Source organism: Gadus chalcogrammus, chromosome 18, assembly GCF_026213295.1.
Source record: "Gadus chalcogrammus isolate NIFS_2021 chromosome 18, NIFS_Gcha_1.0, whole genome shotgun sequence".
NCBI classification, from domain to species: domain Eukaryota; kingdom Metazoa; phylum Chordata; class Actinopteri; order Gadiformes; family Gadidae; genus Gadus; species Gadus chalcogrammus.
The window spans coordinates 22,693,559-22,710,790 of record NC_079429.1 but is presented as its reverse complement, the minus strand read 5'-3'; the positions used below and the strand labels follow the sequence as shown (position 1 = coordinate 22,710,790).

General features: G+C 43.7%; 1 protein-coding gene and 3 non-coding genes across 4 annotated transcripts; all 4 read left to right on the top strand.

Moving 5' to 3' along the window:
- The first annotated feature begins 406 nt into the window (after positions 1 to 406).
- On the top strand, positions 407 to 479 carry trnam-cau (transfer RNA methionine (anticodon CAU)). The gene has a single exon. It is a non-coding gene; the product is annotated as a tRNA-Met (tRNA).
- A 1,605-nt stretch (positions 480 to 2,084) lies between these two features.
- trnam-cau (transfer RNA methionine (anticodon CAU)) lies at positions 2,085 to 2,157 on the top strand. Its single transcript has one exon. It is a non-coding gene; the product is annotated as a tRNA-Met (tRNA).
- Positions 2,158 to 7,931: 5,774 nt separating this feature from the next.
- LOC130371073 (uncharacterized) lies at positions 7,932 to 10,295 on the top strand. Its single transcript, XM_056576703.1, has 7 exons — positions 7,932 to 8,048; positions 8,766 to 8,909; positions 8,993 to 9,079; positions 9,202 to 9,288; positions 9,452 to 9,529; positions 9,641 to 9,808; positions 9,903 to 10,295. The coding sequence occupies exons 2-7, from the start codon at positions 8,766 to 8,768 to the stop codon at positions 10,293 to 10,295; spliced, it is 957 nt and encodes a 318-aa protein (XP_056432678.1). The 5' UTR covers positions 7,932 to 8,048.
- A 5,837-nt stretch (positions 10,296 to 16,132) lies between these two features.
- On the top strand, positions 16,133 to 16,205 carry trnam-cau (transfer RNA methionine (anticodon CAU)). Its single transcript has one exon. It is a non-coding gene; the product is annotated as a tRNA-Met (tRNA).
- Positions 16,206 to 17,232: the final 1,027 nt, after the last annotated feature.

Here is a 17,232-nt window from a genome sequence, read left to right as displayed (position 1 = left end):
CCCGGTTTAACGATTCTTGATTTCCAGGCTATCTTAATATTCTGAAGGTATTACTTCTGAGAACCTTGTTGCTTCTGGGAAGAAATGACTTGACAGAGTTTTAGAAACTAAATAGTATCATATATTGTAAAAATGTTTGTAAAAAAAATCGGATACCAGTGCCCGGTTTAAAGATTCTTGATTTCCAGGCTATCTTAATATTCTGAAGGTATTACTTCTGAGAACCTAGTTGCTTCTGGGAGGAAATGACTTGACAGCCATAAAACATGGCATTCCTAATTGTGTACAACAGTAGTTCAAATTCTCCTATTGATTTAACATGATATGTGTAACATGGATTTTAATTATACTCTGTATCGATCTTAGCACAAAAATTGGTATGAGCCTGAATGGTTTTGATCTGGTTGCCTCGTTGGCGCAGTAGGCAGCGCGTCAGTCTCATAAACAGAAGGTCGTGAGTTCGAGCCTCACACGGGGCATAGAGTTTTAGAAACTAACAATTATCATGCATTGTAAAAATGTTTGTAAAAAAATCGGATACCCGTGCCCGGTGCAAAGAAACTTCATTTCCCGGCTGTCATGATATACTGAAGGAATTACTTATGAGAATCTTGTGGCTTCTGAGAAGAAATTACTTGAGAGCCATAACACATGGCATTCTTCATTGAGCACAACAGTAGTTACATTTTTCATATTGATTTAACATAATGTGTAACATGGATTTTTATTATACTTAATATCAATCTTAGCGCAAAAATTGCTGTAAGCCTGACTCTTGCTGGTCAATGGTTCCCATGTTGGTGCAGTAGGCAGCACGTCATTCTCATAATCTGAAGGTCGTGAGTTCGAGCCTCTCACAGGGCACAGAGTTTTAGAAACTAAATGGTATCATATATTGTAAAAATGTTTGTAAAAAAAATCGGATACCAGTGCCCGGTTTAAAGATTCTTGATTTCCAGGCTATCTTAATATTCTGAAGGTATTACTTCTGAGAACCTTGTTGCTCGTTGCCTCGTTGGCGCAGTAGACAGCGCGTCAGTCTCATAATCTGAAGGTCGTTCGAGCCTCACACGGGGCATAGAGTTTTAGAAACTAACAAGTATCATGCATTGTAAAAATGTATGTAAAAAAATCGGATACCCGTGCCCGGTTCAAAGAAACTTAATTTCCAGGCTGTCTTAATGTACGGAAGGTATTACTTATGAGAATCTTGTGGCTTCTGAGAAGAAATTACTTGACAGCCATAAAACATGGCATCCTTAATTGAGTACAACAGTAGTTCAAGTTGTCATAATGATTTATATATTATGTGTTACGTGGATTTTTATTATACTTAATATCAATCAAAGAGCAAAAATTGTTCTAAGCCTGACTATTGCTGTTCACTGGTTCCCTCGTTGGTGCAGTAGAGAGCAAGTCATTCGCATAATCTGAAGTTCGTGTGTTCGAGCCTCTCACAGGGCACAGATTTTTAGAAACTAAATAGTATCATATATTGTAAAAATGTTTGTAAAAAAAATCGGATACCAGTGCCCGGTTTAAAGATTCTTGATTTCCAGGCTATCTTAATATTCTGAAGGTATTACTTCTGAGAACCTTGTTGCTTCTGGGAAGAAATGACTTGACAGCCATAAAACATGGCATTCCTAATTGCGTACAACAGGAGTTCAAATTCTCCTATTGATTTAACATTATACGTGTAACATGGATTTTAATTATACTCCGTATCGATCTTAGCGCAAAAATTGTTATGAGCCTGAATGGTTATGATCTAGTTCCCTCGTTGGCGCAGTAGGCAGCGTGTCATTCTCATAATCTGAAGGTCGTGAGTTCGAGCCTCACACGGGGCATTGAGTTTTAGAAACTAACTAGTATCATGCATTGTAAAAATGTTTGTAAAAAAAATCGGATACCAGTGAAGAAATTAATTGACAGCCATAAAACATGGCATTCCTAATTGTGTACAACAGTAGTTCAAATTTTCCTATTGATTTAACATGATACGTGTAACATGGATTTTTATTATACTTTGTATCGATCTTAGCGCAAAAATTGGTATGAGCCTGAAAGGTTGTGATTTACTTGCCTCGTTGGCGCAGTAGGCAGCGCGTCAGTCTCATAATCTGAAGGTCGTGAGTTCGAGCCTCACACGGGGCATAGAGTTTTAGAAACTAACAAGTATCATGCATTGTAAAAATGTATGTAAAAAAATCGCATACCCGTGCCGGGTTCAAAGAAACTTAATTTCCCGGCTGTCATGATATACTGAAGGAATTACTTATGAGAATCTTGTGGCTTCTGAGAAGAAATTACTTGAGAGCCATAACACATGGCATTCTTCATTGAGCACAACAGTAGTTACATTTTTCATATTGATTTAACATAATATGTGTAACATGGATTTTTATTATACTTAATATCAATCTTAGCGCAAAAATTGCTGTAAGCCTGACTCTTGCTGTTCAATGGTTCCGATGTTGGTGCAGAAGGCAGCACGTCATTCTCATAATCTGATGGTCGTGAGTTCGAACCTCTCACAGGGCACAGAGTATTAGAAACTAAACAGTATCATATATTGTAAAAATGTTTGTAAAAAAAATCGGATACCAGTGCCCGGTTTAAAGATTCTTGATTTCCAGGCTATCTTAATATTCTGAAGGTATTACTTCTGAGAACCTTGTTGCTTCTGGGAAGAAATGACTTGACAGCCAAAAAACATGGCATTCCTAATTGTGTACAACAGGAGTTCAAATTCTCCTATTGATTTAACATGATACGTGTAACATGGATTTTTATAATACTCTGTATCGATCTTAGCGCAAAAATTGGTATGAGCCTGAATGGTTGTGATCCGGTAGCCTCGTTGGCGCAGTAGGCAGAGCGTCAGTCTCATAATCTGAAGGTCGTGAGTTCGAGCCTCAAACGGGGCATAGTTTTTTAGAAACTAACTAGTATCATGCATTGTAAAAATGTTTGCATTTCCAGGCTGTCTTAATGTACGGAAGGTATTACTTATGAGAATCTTGTGGCTTCTGAGAAGAAATTACTTGACAGCCATAAAACATGGCATCCTTAATTGAGTACAACAGTAGTTCAAGTTGTCATAATGATTTATATATTATGTGTTACGTGGATTTTTATTATACTTAATATCAATGTAAAAAAATCGGATACCCGTGCCCGGTTCAAAGAAACTTAATTTCCCGGCTGTCATGATATACTGAAGGAATTACTTATGAGAATCTTGTGGCTTCTGAGAAGAAATTACTTGAGAGCCATAACACATGGCATTCTTCATTGAGCACAACAGTAGTTAAATTTTTCATATTGATTTAACATAATATGTGTAACATGGATTTTTATTATACTTAATATCAATCTTAGCGCAAAAATTGGTGTAAGCCTGACTCTTGCTGTTCAATGGTTACCATGTTGGTGCAGTAGGTAGCACGTCATTCTCATATTCTGATGGTTGTGAGTTCGAGCCTCTCACAGGGCACAGAGTATTAGAAACTAAATAGTATCATATATTGTAAAAAAATTGTAAAAAAAATCGGATACCAGTGCCCGGTTTAAAGATTCTTGATTTCCAGGCTATCTTAATATTCTGAAGGTATTACTTCTGAGAACCTTGTTGCTTCTGGGAAGAAATGACTTGACAGCCATAAAACATGGCATTCCTAATTGTGTACAACAGGAGTTCAAATTCTCCTATTGATTTAACATGATACGTGTAACATGGATTTTTATAATACTCTGTATCGATCTTAGCGCAAAAATTGGTATGAGCCTGAATGGTTATACTTTGGTTGCCTCGTTGGCGCAGTAGGCAGCGCGGCAGTCTCATAATCTGAAGGTCGTGAGTTCGAGCCTCACACGGGGCATAGAGTTTTAGAAACTAACAAGTATCATGCATTGTAAAAATGTATGTAAAAAAATCGCATACCCGTGCCCGGTTCAAAGAAACTTAATTTCCCGGCTGTCATGATATACTGAAGGAATTACTTATGAGAATCTTGTGGCTTCTGGGAAGAAATGACTTGACAGCCATAAAACATGGCATTCCTAATTGTGTACAACAGTAGTTCAAATGTTCCTATTGATTTAACATGATACGTGTAACATGGATTTTTATAATACTTTGTATCGATCTTAGCGCAAAAATTGTTATGAGCCTGAAAGGTAATGATCTGGTTGCCTCCTTGGCGCAGTAGGCAGTGCGTCAGTCTCATAATCTGAAGGTCGTGAGTTCGAGCCTCACACGGGGCATTGAGTTTTAGAAACTAACTAGTATCATGCATTGTAAAAATGTTTGTAAAAAAATCGGATACCCGTGCCCGGTTTAAAGAAACTTCATTTCCAGGCTGTCTTAATGTACGGAAGGTATTACTGATGAGGATCTTGTGGCTTCTGAGAAGAAATGACTTGAGAGCCATAACACATGGCATTCTTCATTGAGCACAACAGTAGTTACATTTTTCATTTTGATTTAACATAATATGTGTAACATGGATTTTTGTTATACTTAATATCAATCTTAGCGCAAAAATTGCTGTAAGCCTGACTCTTACTGTTCAATGGTTCTCATGTTGGTGCAGTAGGCAGCACGTCATTCTCATAATCTGAAGGTCGTGAGTTCGAGCCACTCACAGGGCACAGAGTTTTAGAAACTAAATAGTATCATATATTGTAAAAATGTTTGTAAAAAAAATCGGATACCAGTGCCCGGTTTAAAGATTCTTGATTTCCAGGCTATCTTAATATTCTGAAGGTATTACTTCTGAGAACCTAGTTGCTTCTGGGAGGAAATGACTTGACAGCCATAAAACATGGCATTCCTAATTGTGTACAACAGTAGTTCAAATTCTCCTATTGATTTAACATGATACGTGTAACATGGATTTTAATTATACTCTGTATCGATCTTAGCGCAAAAATTGGTATGAGCCTGAATGGTTGTGATCTGGTTCCCTCGTTGGCCCAGTAGGCAGCGCGTCAGTCTCATAATTTGAAGGTCGTGAGTTCGAGCCTCACTCGGGGCATAGAGTTATAGAAACTAACAAGTATCATGCATTGTAAAAATGTTTGTAAAAAAATCGGATACCCGTTCCCGGTTTAAAGAAACTGCATTTCCAGGCTGTCTTAATATACTGAAGGTATTACTTATGAGAATCTTGTGGCTTCTGAGAAGAAATGACTTGAGAGCCATAACACATGGCATTCTTCATTGAGCACAACAGTATATATTGATACTGAGCCAGGGATGGACTGGCCCAAAAATTTGGCCCGGGACTTTGGGATGGAGAGGCCTTTTATGAGACCGCGGGAATAGCGCGCGTAGAATTTTGCCACGGTGTAAAATAATAAAAACTAGTCCTTATCCGTGGATATGTGCATTGCAACGGCATGTCAATGTTGGGATGTGCATGTGTTTAGAATATTGTGAAGATCACTGGGAAATATTTTATAAGCAATCTTGTCCATGTACAAAATATTAGAAATTGCATGTGCCTAGAAAGGTAAATCAAGGCTGAAAATGATCTAAATAGTGCAAGATACAATTATTTTAGTGGAAAAAAATTGTCATACACAGGGTTTGGGAGATGGGGGCGGGCCGGGGTTTGTTGTGCGTTGCTGTGGTTACTGGTGGTGAAGTGTTCCAATGGTTTATTAGCGGTGGTATCTAATAAATCGCTCTCTAATCAATACTTCATTCACTGCCTCTTCCGTGGGCATTACAATATTATGAATTGTTCTCCGACGTCTCTGGTACTTCCATAATTAGTTCAAGTCATTTTTATATTGCCAAACATGCTCGCTAGTGCACCTGTCATAGCTATACTACTGTGTCCTGTTCCCGCCGAACCATTAGTCTCGCTGACATGGGCGTCGCGTCAACCTTGGCTTTTCCACGGAAAAGGTCGGTTAATTTAGCACATTTGGCTGCGTCTTGCTCTAACATTTTTTTCCTTTTCAACCTCAACTTCTGAGCGCCACCCAATTCTTTTGCCTCTTCACCACCTTTTTTCCTTTTTGACATTTTCGTATTTCTGTGTAACTTCAGTGAGATCAACGAGAAGTACCGGGTAAGTGACCCGGCCGTGTGTCAGGCTGAGCCAATCAGAAATGACAGACCGCGGAGCAGTCCAAGTTGGGAGGGGCCGTTCGGCTGCTCTGCTGCTTTGGCCGCTCGCTTTGCCCCCATACACTGTGGGGGTGCTCCCCCCTCTAAATTGACAGTAATACATCGGCCCGGTTCACCGTCAGGCAAGAGCTCCGTTTCGCGCTGTAAGTAAGAATATCCGGTAGCAGGCCACCCCAAATCACGGCTTACTTAATTTTTTCATTTTTTTTTACATCTTTTACAAAAAAAAAAAAAAAAAAAAATAATAATAATAATAATAATAATAATAAATTACGGCCGGCCGGCTCGGCCTGAAATCGTCCGGCCGTTCGGGAAATCTCCCGAACCTCCCGATGGCCAGTCCGCCCCTGTACTGAGCACAACAGTATATATTGATATTATACTTAATATCAATCTTAGCGCAAAAATTGCTGTAAGCCTGACTCTTGCTCTTCAATGGTTCCTATGTTGGTGCAGTAGGCAGCACGTCATTCTCATAATCTGAAGGTCGTGAGTTCGAGCCTCTCACAGGGCACAGAGTTTTTGAAACTAAATAGTATCATATATTGTAAAAATGTTTGTAAAAAAAATCGGATACCAGTTCCCGGTTTAAAGATTCTTGATTTCCAGGCTATCTTAATATTCTGAAGGTATTACTTCTGAGAACCTAGTTGCTTCTGGGAGGAAATGTCTTGACAGCCATAAAACATGGCATTCCTAATTGTGTACAACAGTAGTTCAAATTCTCCTATTGATTTAACATGATACGTGTAACATGGATTTTAATTATACTCTGTATCGATCTTAGCGCTAAAATTAGTATGAGCCTGAATGTTTGTGATCTGGTTGCCTCGTTGGCGCAGTAGGCAGCGCGTCAGTCTCATAATCTGAAGGTCGTGAGTTCGAGCCTCACACTGGGCATAGAGTTTTAGAAACTAACAAGTATCATGCATTGTAAAAATGAATGTAAAAAAATCGGATACCCGTGCCCGGTTTAAAGAAACTTCATTTCCCGGCTGTCATGATATACTGAAGGAATTACTTATGAGAATCTTGTGGCTTCTGAGAAGAAATTACTTGACAGCCATAAAACATGGCATCCTTAATTGAGTACAACAGTAGTTCAAGTTGTCATAATGATTTATATATTATGTGTTACGTGGATTTTTATTATACTTAATATCAATCAAAGCGCAAAAATTGCTCTAAGCCTGACTGTTGCTGTTCACTGGTTCCCTCGTTGGTGCAGTAGGCAGCAAGTCATTTGCATAATCTGAAGGTCGTGAGTTCGAGCCTCTCACAGGACACAGATTATTAGAAACTAAATAGTATCATATATTGTAAAAATGTTTGTAAAAAAAATCGGATACCAGTGCCCGGTTTAAAGATTCTTGATTTCCAGGCTATCTTAATATTCTGAAGGTATTACTTCTGAGAACCTTGTTGCTTCTGGGAAGAAATGACTTGACAGCCATAAAACATGGCATTCCTAATTGTGTACAACAGGAGTTCAAATTCTCCTATTGATTTAACATGATACGTGTAACATGGATTTTTATAATACTCTGTATCGATCTTAGCACAAAAATTGGTATGAGCCTGAATGGTTGTGATCTGGTTGCCTCGTTGGCGCTACCTAAATCCGATCCGTCTGCTTTTTAGATTCTGGATCGTCCAACCAAATCATCGGATTTCCAATATCTTTTCACCAGAATGACCAATCACACGTTCCACTGTCCATTTCTCTCCATTTCTCTTCCATATCTTTTCACCAGAATGACCAATCACACGTTACACTGTCCATTTCTCTCCCTGCGCTAAGCCAATCACGGACAGGCTAGCGACGCTCCGAATTCGGAATGGATTTTAACTGTAGAACAAACCACACGTATTCAATCGTCATTCCTGAAAACGACTCTGTAAGGTAAGGGTTTGAATTACATTAAAACACATTTAACACATTTAACACATCCAATCGCGGAAATGATCCACCCTATAAATTCGGACAGGTCATGCTCTGGAAAAGGTAGCGGTAATAACGGTAGTAAGTACGCTCTTCTGAAAACTAGTCTGCAATGTAACTGTTTGCAATTTACATTACAACAAATGCTTTACATTTAAGAACCAATAAATCGCGGAAATTATCGAAGTTATAAATTCGTTCTACTGAATATAGGGTATTACTTTATCCAAAAGTCTGACCGTGCGGATTGTTTTACCTTGTCCGGACATGTCACTACTTTTCCTTGTCATTTCACTGACTTTGGTTAATTTACTAGCATGTTAGCATCGGTTTAACTTTACGAACTTGGGTCAACTTCTTGTTAATTTATTGCATGTCAGCCTCAGTAGGAACTAGTAGTACGATTACGGTGAACGACCATTTTAATTCACCTGTACGGTGAACGACCATTTTAATTCACCTGTACGGTAAACAACCATTTTAAATTACATGGGGATATACTAGGGATTATTTTGTATGTATCACACACACACACACACACACACACACACACACACACACACACACACACACACACACACACATATGTATATGTATATATATATATATATATATATATATATAGCATATGTCTTTGACAATGTATGGTAACTTGGCCATTCTTCCCCTTGTCTTCAGATGTCTACTAAGAAGCATCGATCCATGGGGTCTGAGGAGTGGGTGAGCCGCCTGAGGGCATTTGCCTCTTCTGGCACTTGGCCCTCCAGTGCAGGGAACAGGCCATCTCCAAAACAGGCCAAGTGGCACAACCTCTACCAGAAGGTAAGCTTTGCCCCAACAGTAAACCAAAACTCCAAAGTGAACCAATTGTGTCTAAGTAAATCATTCTTTTCAATTAATTACAGATTGAGAAGTGTCCCATGATGCTGCGTGGGCAGACCTTAATGTTAGGGATAGCCCAGACATGTACCTGTGGCTTTCACTCCCAGCAGGTAATATTGAGAGCCTGGTGAAATAAATGCATTTTGTAGGCTTACAATTTGTGACGTGGACAAAATCCCATATTGATTAGTATTAATGCTTGTTTAATGGTTTTATTGTTTCTGTCTGTCAGTCTGTGAGAAGCCCTGCAGCTACCTCTGCCTCCACCTCTGCTGCGCCTGCACGGAGCCCTGGGAGGCCTGCATTGACGCTGGCGATGGTGAATATTTCCATCACATTAAATACCATGTCATTCACCTGGTTAGCCATGATCAACTCATCTCAGATCTGTGTGTTTACATAACTTTCATGCGTATCACTGGTGTGTGTATCATGTCATTTTTAACACCATTTTATTAAGACTATTCTTGGTTGATTTTCAGTTTGAGAAAGCGCGGTTTGGTGGGACTTTGTCTGCTGCAGCCAAGCCGAATGTCAATCTGACCAGGAGGCCTGTTGAGGTAATTGATGTACCTATAGCTGTGCCTGATGCCTAAGAACACAGCCATACAGCCAACACTATCTTTGTTTTGTAATTGTACTTCATCGGCTCTGTTTCCCCCTCTTCCCAGCGTCCCTCCAGCCCTGCCACTGTCCCGTCTGGGAGAAGCACTCCATCCGCTACCCCACCTCGAGTGACGCCCCCTTCCAGTCCCAGATTCTACAGGCCTGTCTCCCCTTTCTCTCTGCCTCCATCCAGCCCCATCATGTCGGCGGCGAGGACCAGCTCTTCTCCTCTGGTTCGTGCAACTGTAATAACCTCTCTACAGGTCTTACATACTGTAGCGTGTAGCGGATAGATGATTTATGATCTTTTTCTTTTTCTTTATGTAGGTTGAATCAGATACGAGTCCTGCTCCTCCAGGTCTCCTCCCTGCTCCTCCAGGTCTCCTCCCTGCTCCTCCAGGTCTCCTCCCTGCTCCTCCAGGTCCCCTCCCTGCTCCTCCTGGTCCCCTCCCTGCTCCTCCTCTTGCTGCTCAGTTCTGGCTGCCGGTGGAAATGAGGAAGACCATTCCCCAGCAGGACCAGCGCTGGATTGCATCCACGCTGTGGAGGAACCAGCGGCTGCGACCGGACGTCCAGCTCTGGTATGAGCCACCTGTTCCTGCCCTCATCTACAACCAGGTCCCATCACCAGACCGCTTTTTTATGCACCGGCTCCTCGTGTGGATGCCCTACCACCTGTGGAAGGCAATATTTGATCACACTAAACCCCATCAATATTAGATCAAAAATATTTATAACATTTTGCCCATAGAAAACTCTTTGTCCAGCCAAACTAAATAATTTGATACAATCATACCTGTCCACAAAGGTATGCGTGTGACATCCGTGTCATCCGGATGCTACGGGAGAGGACCCTCGGCAACAGCTCCACACGCCTGGCCAAACAGCTGCGGGAGAACCACGGCGAGGAGTGGCTGCAGCGGTTGGCCCGCTACATGGAGCTGGCCAATGACTTTGCCCGCAGGCCCGGTCTCTTCCCTGTGGTCTGTCAGAGCCCCCCCGAGCCTATCGCTGTCCCGACCAACAGGTGCCTCCTGACGGTGTACGGGAAGGACTTGATGAGCCGTATGGGTCACATCAAGGCCAGCATCACCTCCACCTTTGGCTCCATTTTAAAAATGGATTCTACAAAGAAGGTAAAAAGGACATCAGTAATAATGCATCAACAATATATGAAATGGGTTTTCTCATAACACCATATCCCAGCTTGGGAGCCATTGAAGTTATAGTCACAAATGTGTCAATGTTTATTTGATGTGCATTTTTGCGTGTGTAAATGCCTCTTTTATATGTTTATTCCTAGATATATATTTTGCTTCTGTTTTGTTCTTATTCTAATTTATATTACTGTTTTGAAAGCACTCTGAATTAGTTTATTCTGATTAATTCCAGATGACCAAAAAGCTGTCTGGAGCCGCCAAGGGGACGGCGCTCTGGGTGTCCTCCGTCAGCAACGAGAAGGGGCAGGTCCTGATCAGCAGGAGCTGATGGGGGACAAAGGCAGGGACCTGCTGGGTGTTCCCCTCCTGGACCGGGTGAGGATGGAGCACATCTGGCGGGTTCAGAAGAGGCACGTCAAGTGCATCCAGGACCTGCCAGGTGTGCCTCTGTACACAAAGACCGGCACCACCACCACCAAGGACGGCGTCGTCCTCACCAAATACAGGTGTGCGCGAGGTTCAACGTCACTGGAGTCCAGACAGCCCAGGAGGGACCTGGACTGGACCGGATGGTGTCAGGCCTCATCAGGCGCTACAGCGAGGCGGGCGTGGCTCCCCCTATACTCCTCTATGTGGACTGTGGCTGCTGCAAGGAGACGGGAGGGGAGAGCAAGCTGCAGGCCAGGTTCGGCGGCTGGCCAGACCTCGTCATCCGGCTGGACATCTGGCACTTCCTTCGGCGGCTTGCGGCCGGATGCACGACCGACGCCCACGCCCTGTACCCCATCTTCATGGCCACGCTCTCCGTCTGCCTGTTTGAGTGGGACCCTGAAGATGTGGCCCTTCTGCGCCACGCCAAGAGGGAGGAGCTCCGGAGGGAGGGTGTGCCCGGCATCTCCGAGGCTCTGGTGGACAGCCGGTTGACCAAGGCCCAGTTGGCGCTATACTGCAGGCGGAGGACCCGTGGAGAGGAGGCCACCATCCGCCAGGTGGAGGCCCTGCTGCAGGAGCTGATGGGGGACAAGGGCAGGGACCTGCTGGGTGTTCCCCTCCTGGACCGGGTGAGGATGGAGCACATCTGGCGGGTTCAGAAGAGGCACGTCAAGTGCATCCAGGACCTGCCAGGTGTGCCTCTGTACACAAAGACCGGCACCACCACCACCAAGGACGGCGTTGTCCTCACCAAATACAGGTGTGCGCGAGGTTCAACGTCACTGGAGTCCTTCCACTGCCACCTGAACCGCTTTATTCCAGGTGAGTTTTAATGGCATCACCAGCGTCTAACACACTGACGACCATTTACTTTTATTGGTAATACATGTTTTACAATACAATATTCTGTACTTTCAGGGACCCAGGCCAATGACCTGAACTTCCAGCTCTACTTGCTGGACGGGCTGAACCGGTGGAACCAGGACCGGGCTGCTGCTGCTGTGGCTGAGAAGATGTCCGCTCTCCTCAGCTACTCAGGGGATCTGGTACACTGTGTGAACACATTTGGCACCAATGTGTTTGGACAGATGTTTGTCCCCTCTTTCCGCCTCCCCAGCAAGTACACTGGTAAGTTGCACTGAATACTGAATGCTTCACACTGGGACATGAAATGACGACCAGGCATGTATACGTTTATAATGAAATGTTGTTAATTATGCAAAACAGATTAGATTCACATATTTGCATATTCTGTCGTCCAATCTGTCATCATAAATATGTTAACAAGTCACAACAAGAAGGTGCTATAATCAAATAATGAATGGGGGCTGCTCACTTTCTATCTATATTCAGACCAACATTAATATGGGTTCCACACATGTTGATGTACTTATTCTGCTAATCACAATGTTGTTTTCATTCCCAGGAGAGTTGATAGGCATTGACTACCTCTACATGCAGACGGGGAAGTGCATGCAGGACATGGATCCTGAGGGGGAGGAGGGGGAGCAGCTGCTGGAGGACCTGGGCGACGAGGCAGAGGATGAGGGCTTCACAGACGACACCGAGGCTAGTCTGGAGCTCTTCTCTGCCCTCATTTCACTACCACCTGCTCAGCCCTCCACCAGTGGTTCCTGGTCCGCTGCTCCACCTCCTCCTTCTCCACCACCACCGGCTCAGCCCTCCACCAGTGGTTCCTGGTCCGCTGCTCCACCTCCTCCTTCTCCACCACCACCGGCTCAGCCCTCCACCAGTGGTTCCTGGTCCGCTGCTCCACCTCCTCCTTCTCCTCCACCACCGGCTCAGCCCTCCACCAGTGGTTCCTGGTCCGCTGCTCCACCTCCTCCTTCTCCTCCACCACCGGCTAAGCCCTCCACCAGTGGTTCCTGGTCCGCTGCTCCACCTCCTCCTTCTCCACCACCACCTCCACCTGCGTCATCTGCTGTCACCGCTCCGGGTGCCGCCCCACAGGTTCCTGTTGAGCAGTTGGTAAGTACCTTTGAGAAATAGTGAAACATAACATTTAGATTTCTTTCCTATTTGTCCAGCATCGATGTTAAAATGGTTTTATTTTTCAGGCAGTGGATGAAAACAACATCCCGGGCCTGGAGAGGGTGGACCGCCTAGCCGAGTATCTGGTGGGGCTGAGGAGCCAGACCAGCCTGGCCCTCAGCAACCGGGATGTCAGCATCATCGTCGGCCTGTGGGAGGACCTGCTGCCCTACGACCAGCAGAAGGCGGTGTACCATGCACGGCACCAGGACAGGCTGCTGACGGGGCGCTTCAGGTCGCCGAAGAAGAAGGGAGAGTTCACGTCGGGTGTGGACAGTTTGCGGAGATGCACCATAACAGCGAGTGCATCTCCTGCACAGTGGCCTTCATGCTGCCGCCTGGTTGATGCCATCTGTGTTAGGCTCTGCACTCTCCACCCTTCCCCTACCAAGAAGGGGAAGGGGTACCTCTCAAGGTGGAGTCTGATCCTGAGGGACTACCGCAGGATCAGACAGCTCATCCTGGCCAACGGGGCCGTGATGTCCACCACCAGCCTGCAGCTGGTTGAGGTGAACCAGACCACCCTCATCCAGTGGCACAACAGGAGGGTGGCCAGGCAGGGTGTCTCCGTGTTGTGCCAGGGTGTGGACCTGCCTGCCCCTGTGCCTGTTGCCACCGTGGTCTTACCTCCGGGTATGGACCGCCCCGCTGTGGCTCCTCAAACCCCGGGCCTGGTGAAATATTCCTACCACCTCCCGGAGAGCACAGCGGGGCGGGCCAAAATGAACCGGAGGGCCACAGCCACTGCCACCGCAGCCGTAGCACCAGCACCAGCACCGGCACCAGCACCAGCAACGGCACCTGCAACGGCTGTAAGGCCCAGGATGAAGACAGCCCAGAGGCGGCTGTTTCCCTGTCCTCCCACCCCTGCCCCTGTCATCAGCAGCACCCCTGCTCCATTTGTTTTTGCCCTCCCCCGGGCCCCTGCTCCATTTGTTTTTGCCCTCCCCCGGGCCCCTACTCTCTCCGGCACTCCTGCCCTCACCCAATCCCTCCCTAGCACATCATTCCTCCCGGTAAACCCCCTGTTGCGCTACCCTCACGCCCAGCCCCCCATTATGTTTGCTGTCCCCTCAGCAGTGCCTCCTGCAGAACGGAAGAGGCCTTACAACAGGACTGGGGAGGCAACTAAATGCAGGAGGTGTGGGGAGCCCCGGAGTGCAGCGACTGGCCACAGCCAGTACAAGGGGAAAATCTACTGCCCCTCCTCCGAGTCCCTGACCAAGGAGCAGTGGTTGGCGGAGAGGAGGAAATAAGATTACCAGTGTATAGTATCTATGTTATATGTTAAAATAAACATGTTTATATATTAACAAATGTTTTAAGAATTATTTGCTGGTCATCTTATTCGAATCATTAGCCAGATCCACTCCACAAGAGGAAGCACCATACTACTATTGCAATATAATATGCACACAAAATGATTTATAGTTGAAATACTTGTAGGTTGAAGATGGAGGCTAAATTGAGCCCACAGGTCACAATACAAATAATAACTAAACAAGTAGCTTGCTAAAGAGTGCACAGGTGTGCTGTGAATAGCTGTATGGCTACAACAATAGTGGAAAAGAAAGTAACATATTCATTAGAATATTCCCATTAAAATAAGTGCATATGTGTGTCAATGGAGGGCAAGGGTAATTATATTTGCGCAAGAGATCTTGAGTACATCCATGAATGAACCAAAAAAACTGTTTGTCACCGGCGGGACTTGAACCGCCGACCTTCTGTTCCAAGGCTGAAGAATTGCAAACAAAACTCCACATTCTCAGGTTTTTATTAGTATTTTACGTAATGAAATGTTTTTTTGTAATTTATGTCCTAAATTTCTCTCATTCCCTTCCCTTTCCCCTTTTTCTCCCTTTGTCCTCTCTTTTTCCTCTCTTTTTCCCCTTTTTCTCCCTTTTTCCTCTCTTTTCTTCTCCCCCCCTTCTCCCCCCTTTCCTTCCTTCTTCCCCCCCCTTAAATGACTATTGTTCCCCAGCTTTGGCGCAGTAGGCAGCGCGTCAGTCTCATAATTTGAAGGTCGTGAGTTCGAGCCTCACACGGAGCATAGTGTTTTAGAAAGTAACTAGTATCATGCATTGTAAAAATGTTTGTAAAAAAATCGGATACCCGTGCCCGGTTTAAAGAAACTTCATTTCCAGGCTGTCTTAATGTACGGAAGGTATTACTTATGAGAATCTTGTGGCTTCTGAGAAGAAATTACTTGACAGCGATAAAACATGGCATCCTTAATTGAGTACAACAGTAGTTCAAGTTGTCATAATGATTTACATATTATGTGTTACGTGGATTTTTATTATACTTAATATCAATCAAAGCGCAAAAGTTGCTCTAAGCCTGACTCTTGCGGTTCACTGGTTCCCTCGTTGGTGCAGTAGGCAGCACGTCATTCGCATAATCTGAAGGTCGTGAGTTCGAGCCTCTCACAGGGCACAGAGTTTTAGAAACTAAATAGTATCATATATTGTAAAAATGTTTGTAAAAAAAATCGGATACCAGTGCCCGGTTTAAAGATTCTTGATTTCCAGGCTATCTTAATATTCTGAAGGTATTACTTCTGAGAACCTTGTTGCTTCTGGGAAGAAATGACTTGACAGAGTTTTAGAAACTAAATAGTATCATATATTGTAAAAATGTTTGTAAAAAAAATCGGATACCAGTGCCCGGTTTAAAGAAACTTCATTTCCAGGCTATCTTAATATTCTGAAGGTATTACTTCTGAGAACCTTGTTGCTTCTGGGAAGAAATGACTTGACAGCCATAAAACATGGCATTCCTAATTGTGTACAACAGTAGTTCAAATTCTCCTATTGATTTAACATGATGCGTGTAACATGGATTTTAATTATACTCTGTATCGATCTTAGCGCAAAAATTGGTATGAGCCTGAATGGTTGTGATCTAGTTGCCTCGTTGGCGCAGTAGGCAGCGCGTCAGTCTCATAATCTGAAGGTCGTGAGTTCGAGCCTCACACGGGGCATAGAGTTTTAGAAACTAACAAGTATCATGCATTGTAAAAATGTTTGTAAAAAAATCGGATACCCGTGCCCGGTTCAAAGAAACTTAATTTCCCGGCTGTCATGATATACTGAAGGAATTACTTATGAGAATCTTGTGGCTTCTGAGAAGAAATTACTTGAGAGCCATAACACATGGCATTCTTCATTGAGCACAACAGTAGTTAAATTTTTCATATTGATTTAACATAATATATGTAACATGGATTTTTATTATACTTTATATCAATCTTAGCGCAAAATTTGCTGTAAGCCTGACTCTTGCTGCTCAATGGTTCCCATGTTGGTGCAGTAGGCAGCACGTCATTCTCATAATCTGATGGTCATTAGTTCGAGCCTCTCACAGGGCACAGAGTATTAGAAACTAAATAGTATCATATATTGTAAAAATGTTTGTAAAAAAAATCGGATACCAGTGCCCGGTTTAAAGATTCTTGATTTCCAGGCTATCTTAATATTCTGAAGGTATTACTTCTGAGAACCTTGTTGCTTCTGGGAAGAAATGACTTGACAGCCATAAAACATGGCATTCCTAATTGTGTACAACAGTAGTTCAAATGTTCCTATTGATTTAACATGATACGTGTAACATGGATTTTTATAATACTTTGTATCGATCTTAGCGCAAAAATTGGAATGAGCCTGAATGGTTATGATTTGGTTGCCTCGTTTGCGCAGTAGGCCAAGTCTCATAATCTGAAGATCGTGAGTTCGAGCCTCACACGGGGCATTGAGTTTTAGAAACTAACTAGTATCCTGCATTGTAAAAATGTTTGTAAAAAAAACGGATACCCGTGCCCGGTTTAAAGAAACTTCATTTCCAGGCTGTCTTAATGTACGGAAGGTATTACTTATGAGAATCTTGTGGCTTCTGAGAAGAAATTACTTGACAGCCATAAAACATGGCATCCTTAATTGAGTACAACAGTAGTTCAAGTTGTCATAATGATTTATATATTATGTGTCAGGTGGATTTTTATCATACTTAAT

Excerpts from the sequence above, each read along its gene's own strand:
- LOC130371073 (XM_056576703.1), top strand. The coding sequence starts at position 8,766 with ATGTCTACTAAGAAGCATCGATCCATGGGGTCTGAGGAGTGGGTGAGC. Across the intron at positions 9,289-9,451 it reads CTGCATTGACGCTGGCGATG|TTTGAGAAAGCGCGGTTTGG; the intron begins GTGAATATTTCC and ends GTTGATTTTCAG. Across the intron at positions 9,530-9,640 it reads TGACCAGGAGGCCTGTTGAG|CGTCCCTCCAGCCCTGCCAC; the intron begins GTAATTGATGTA and ends CCCTCTTCCCAG.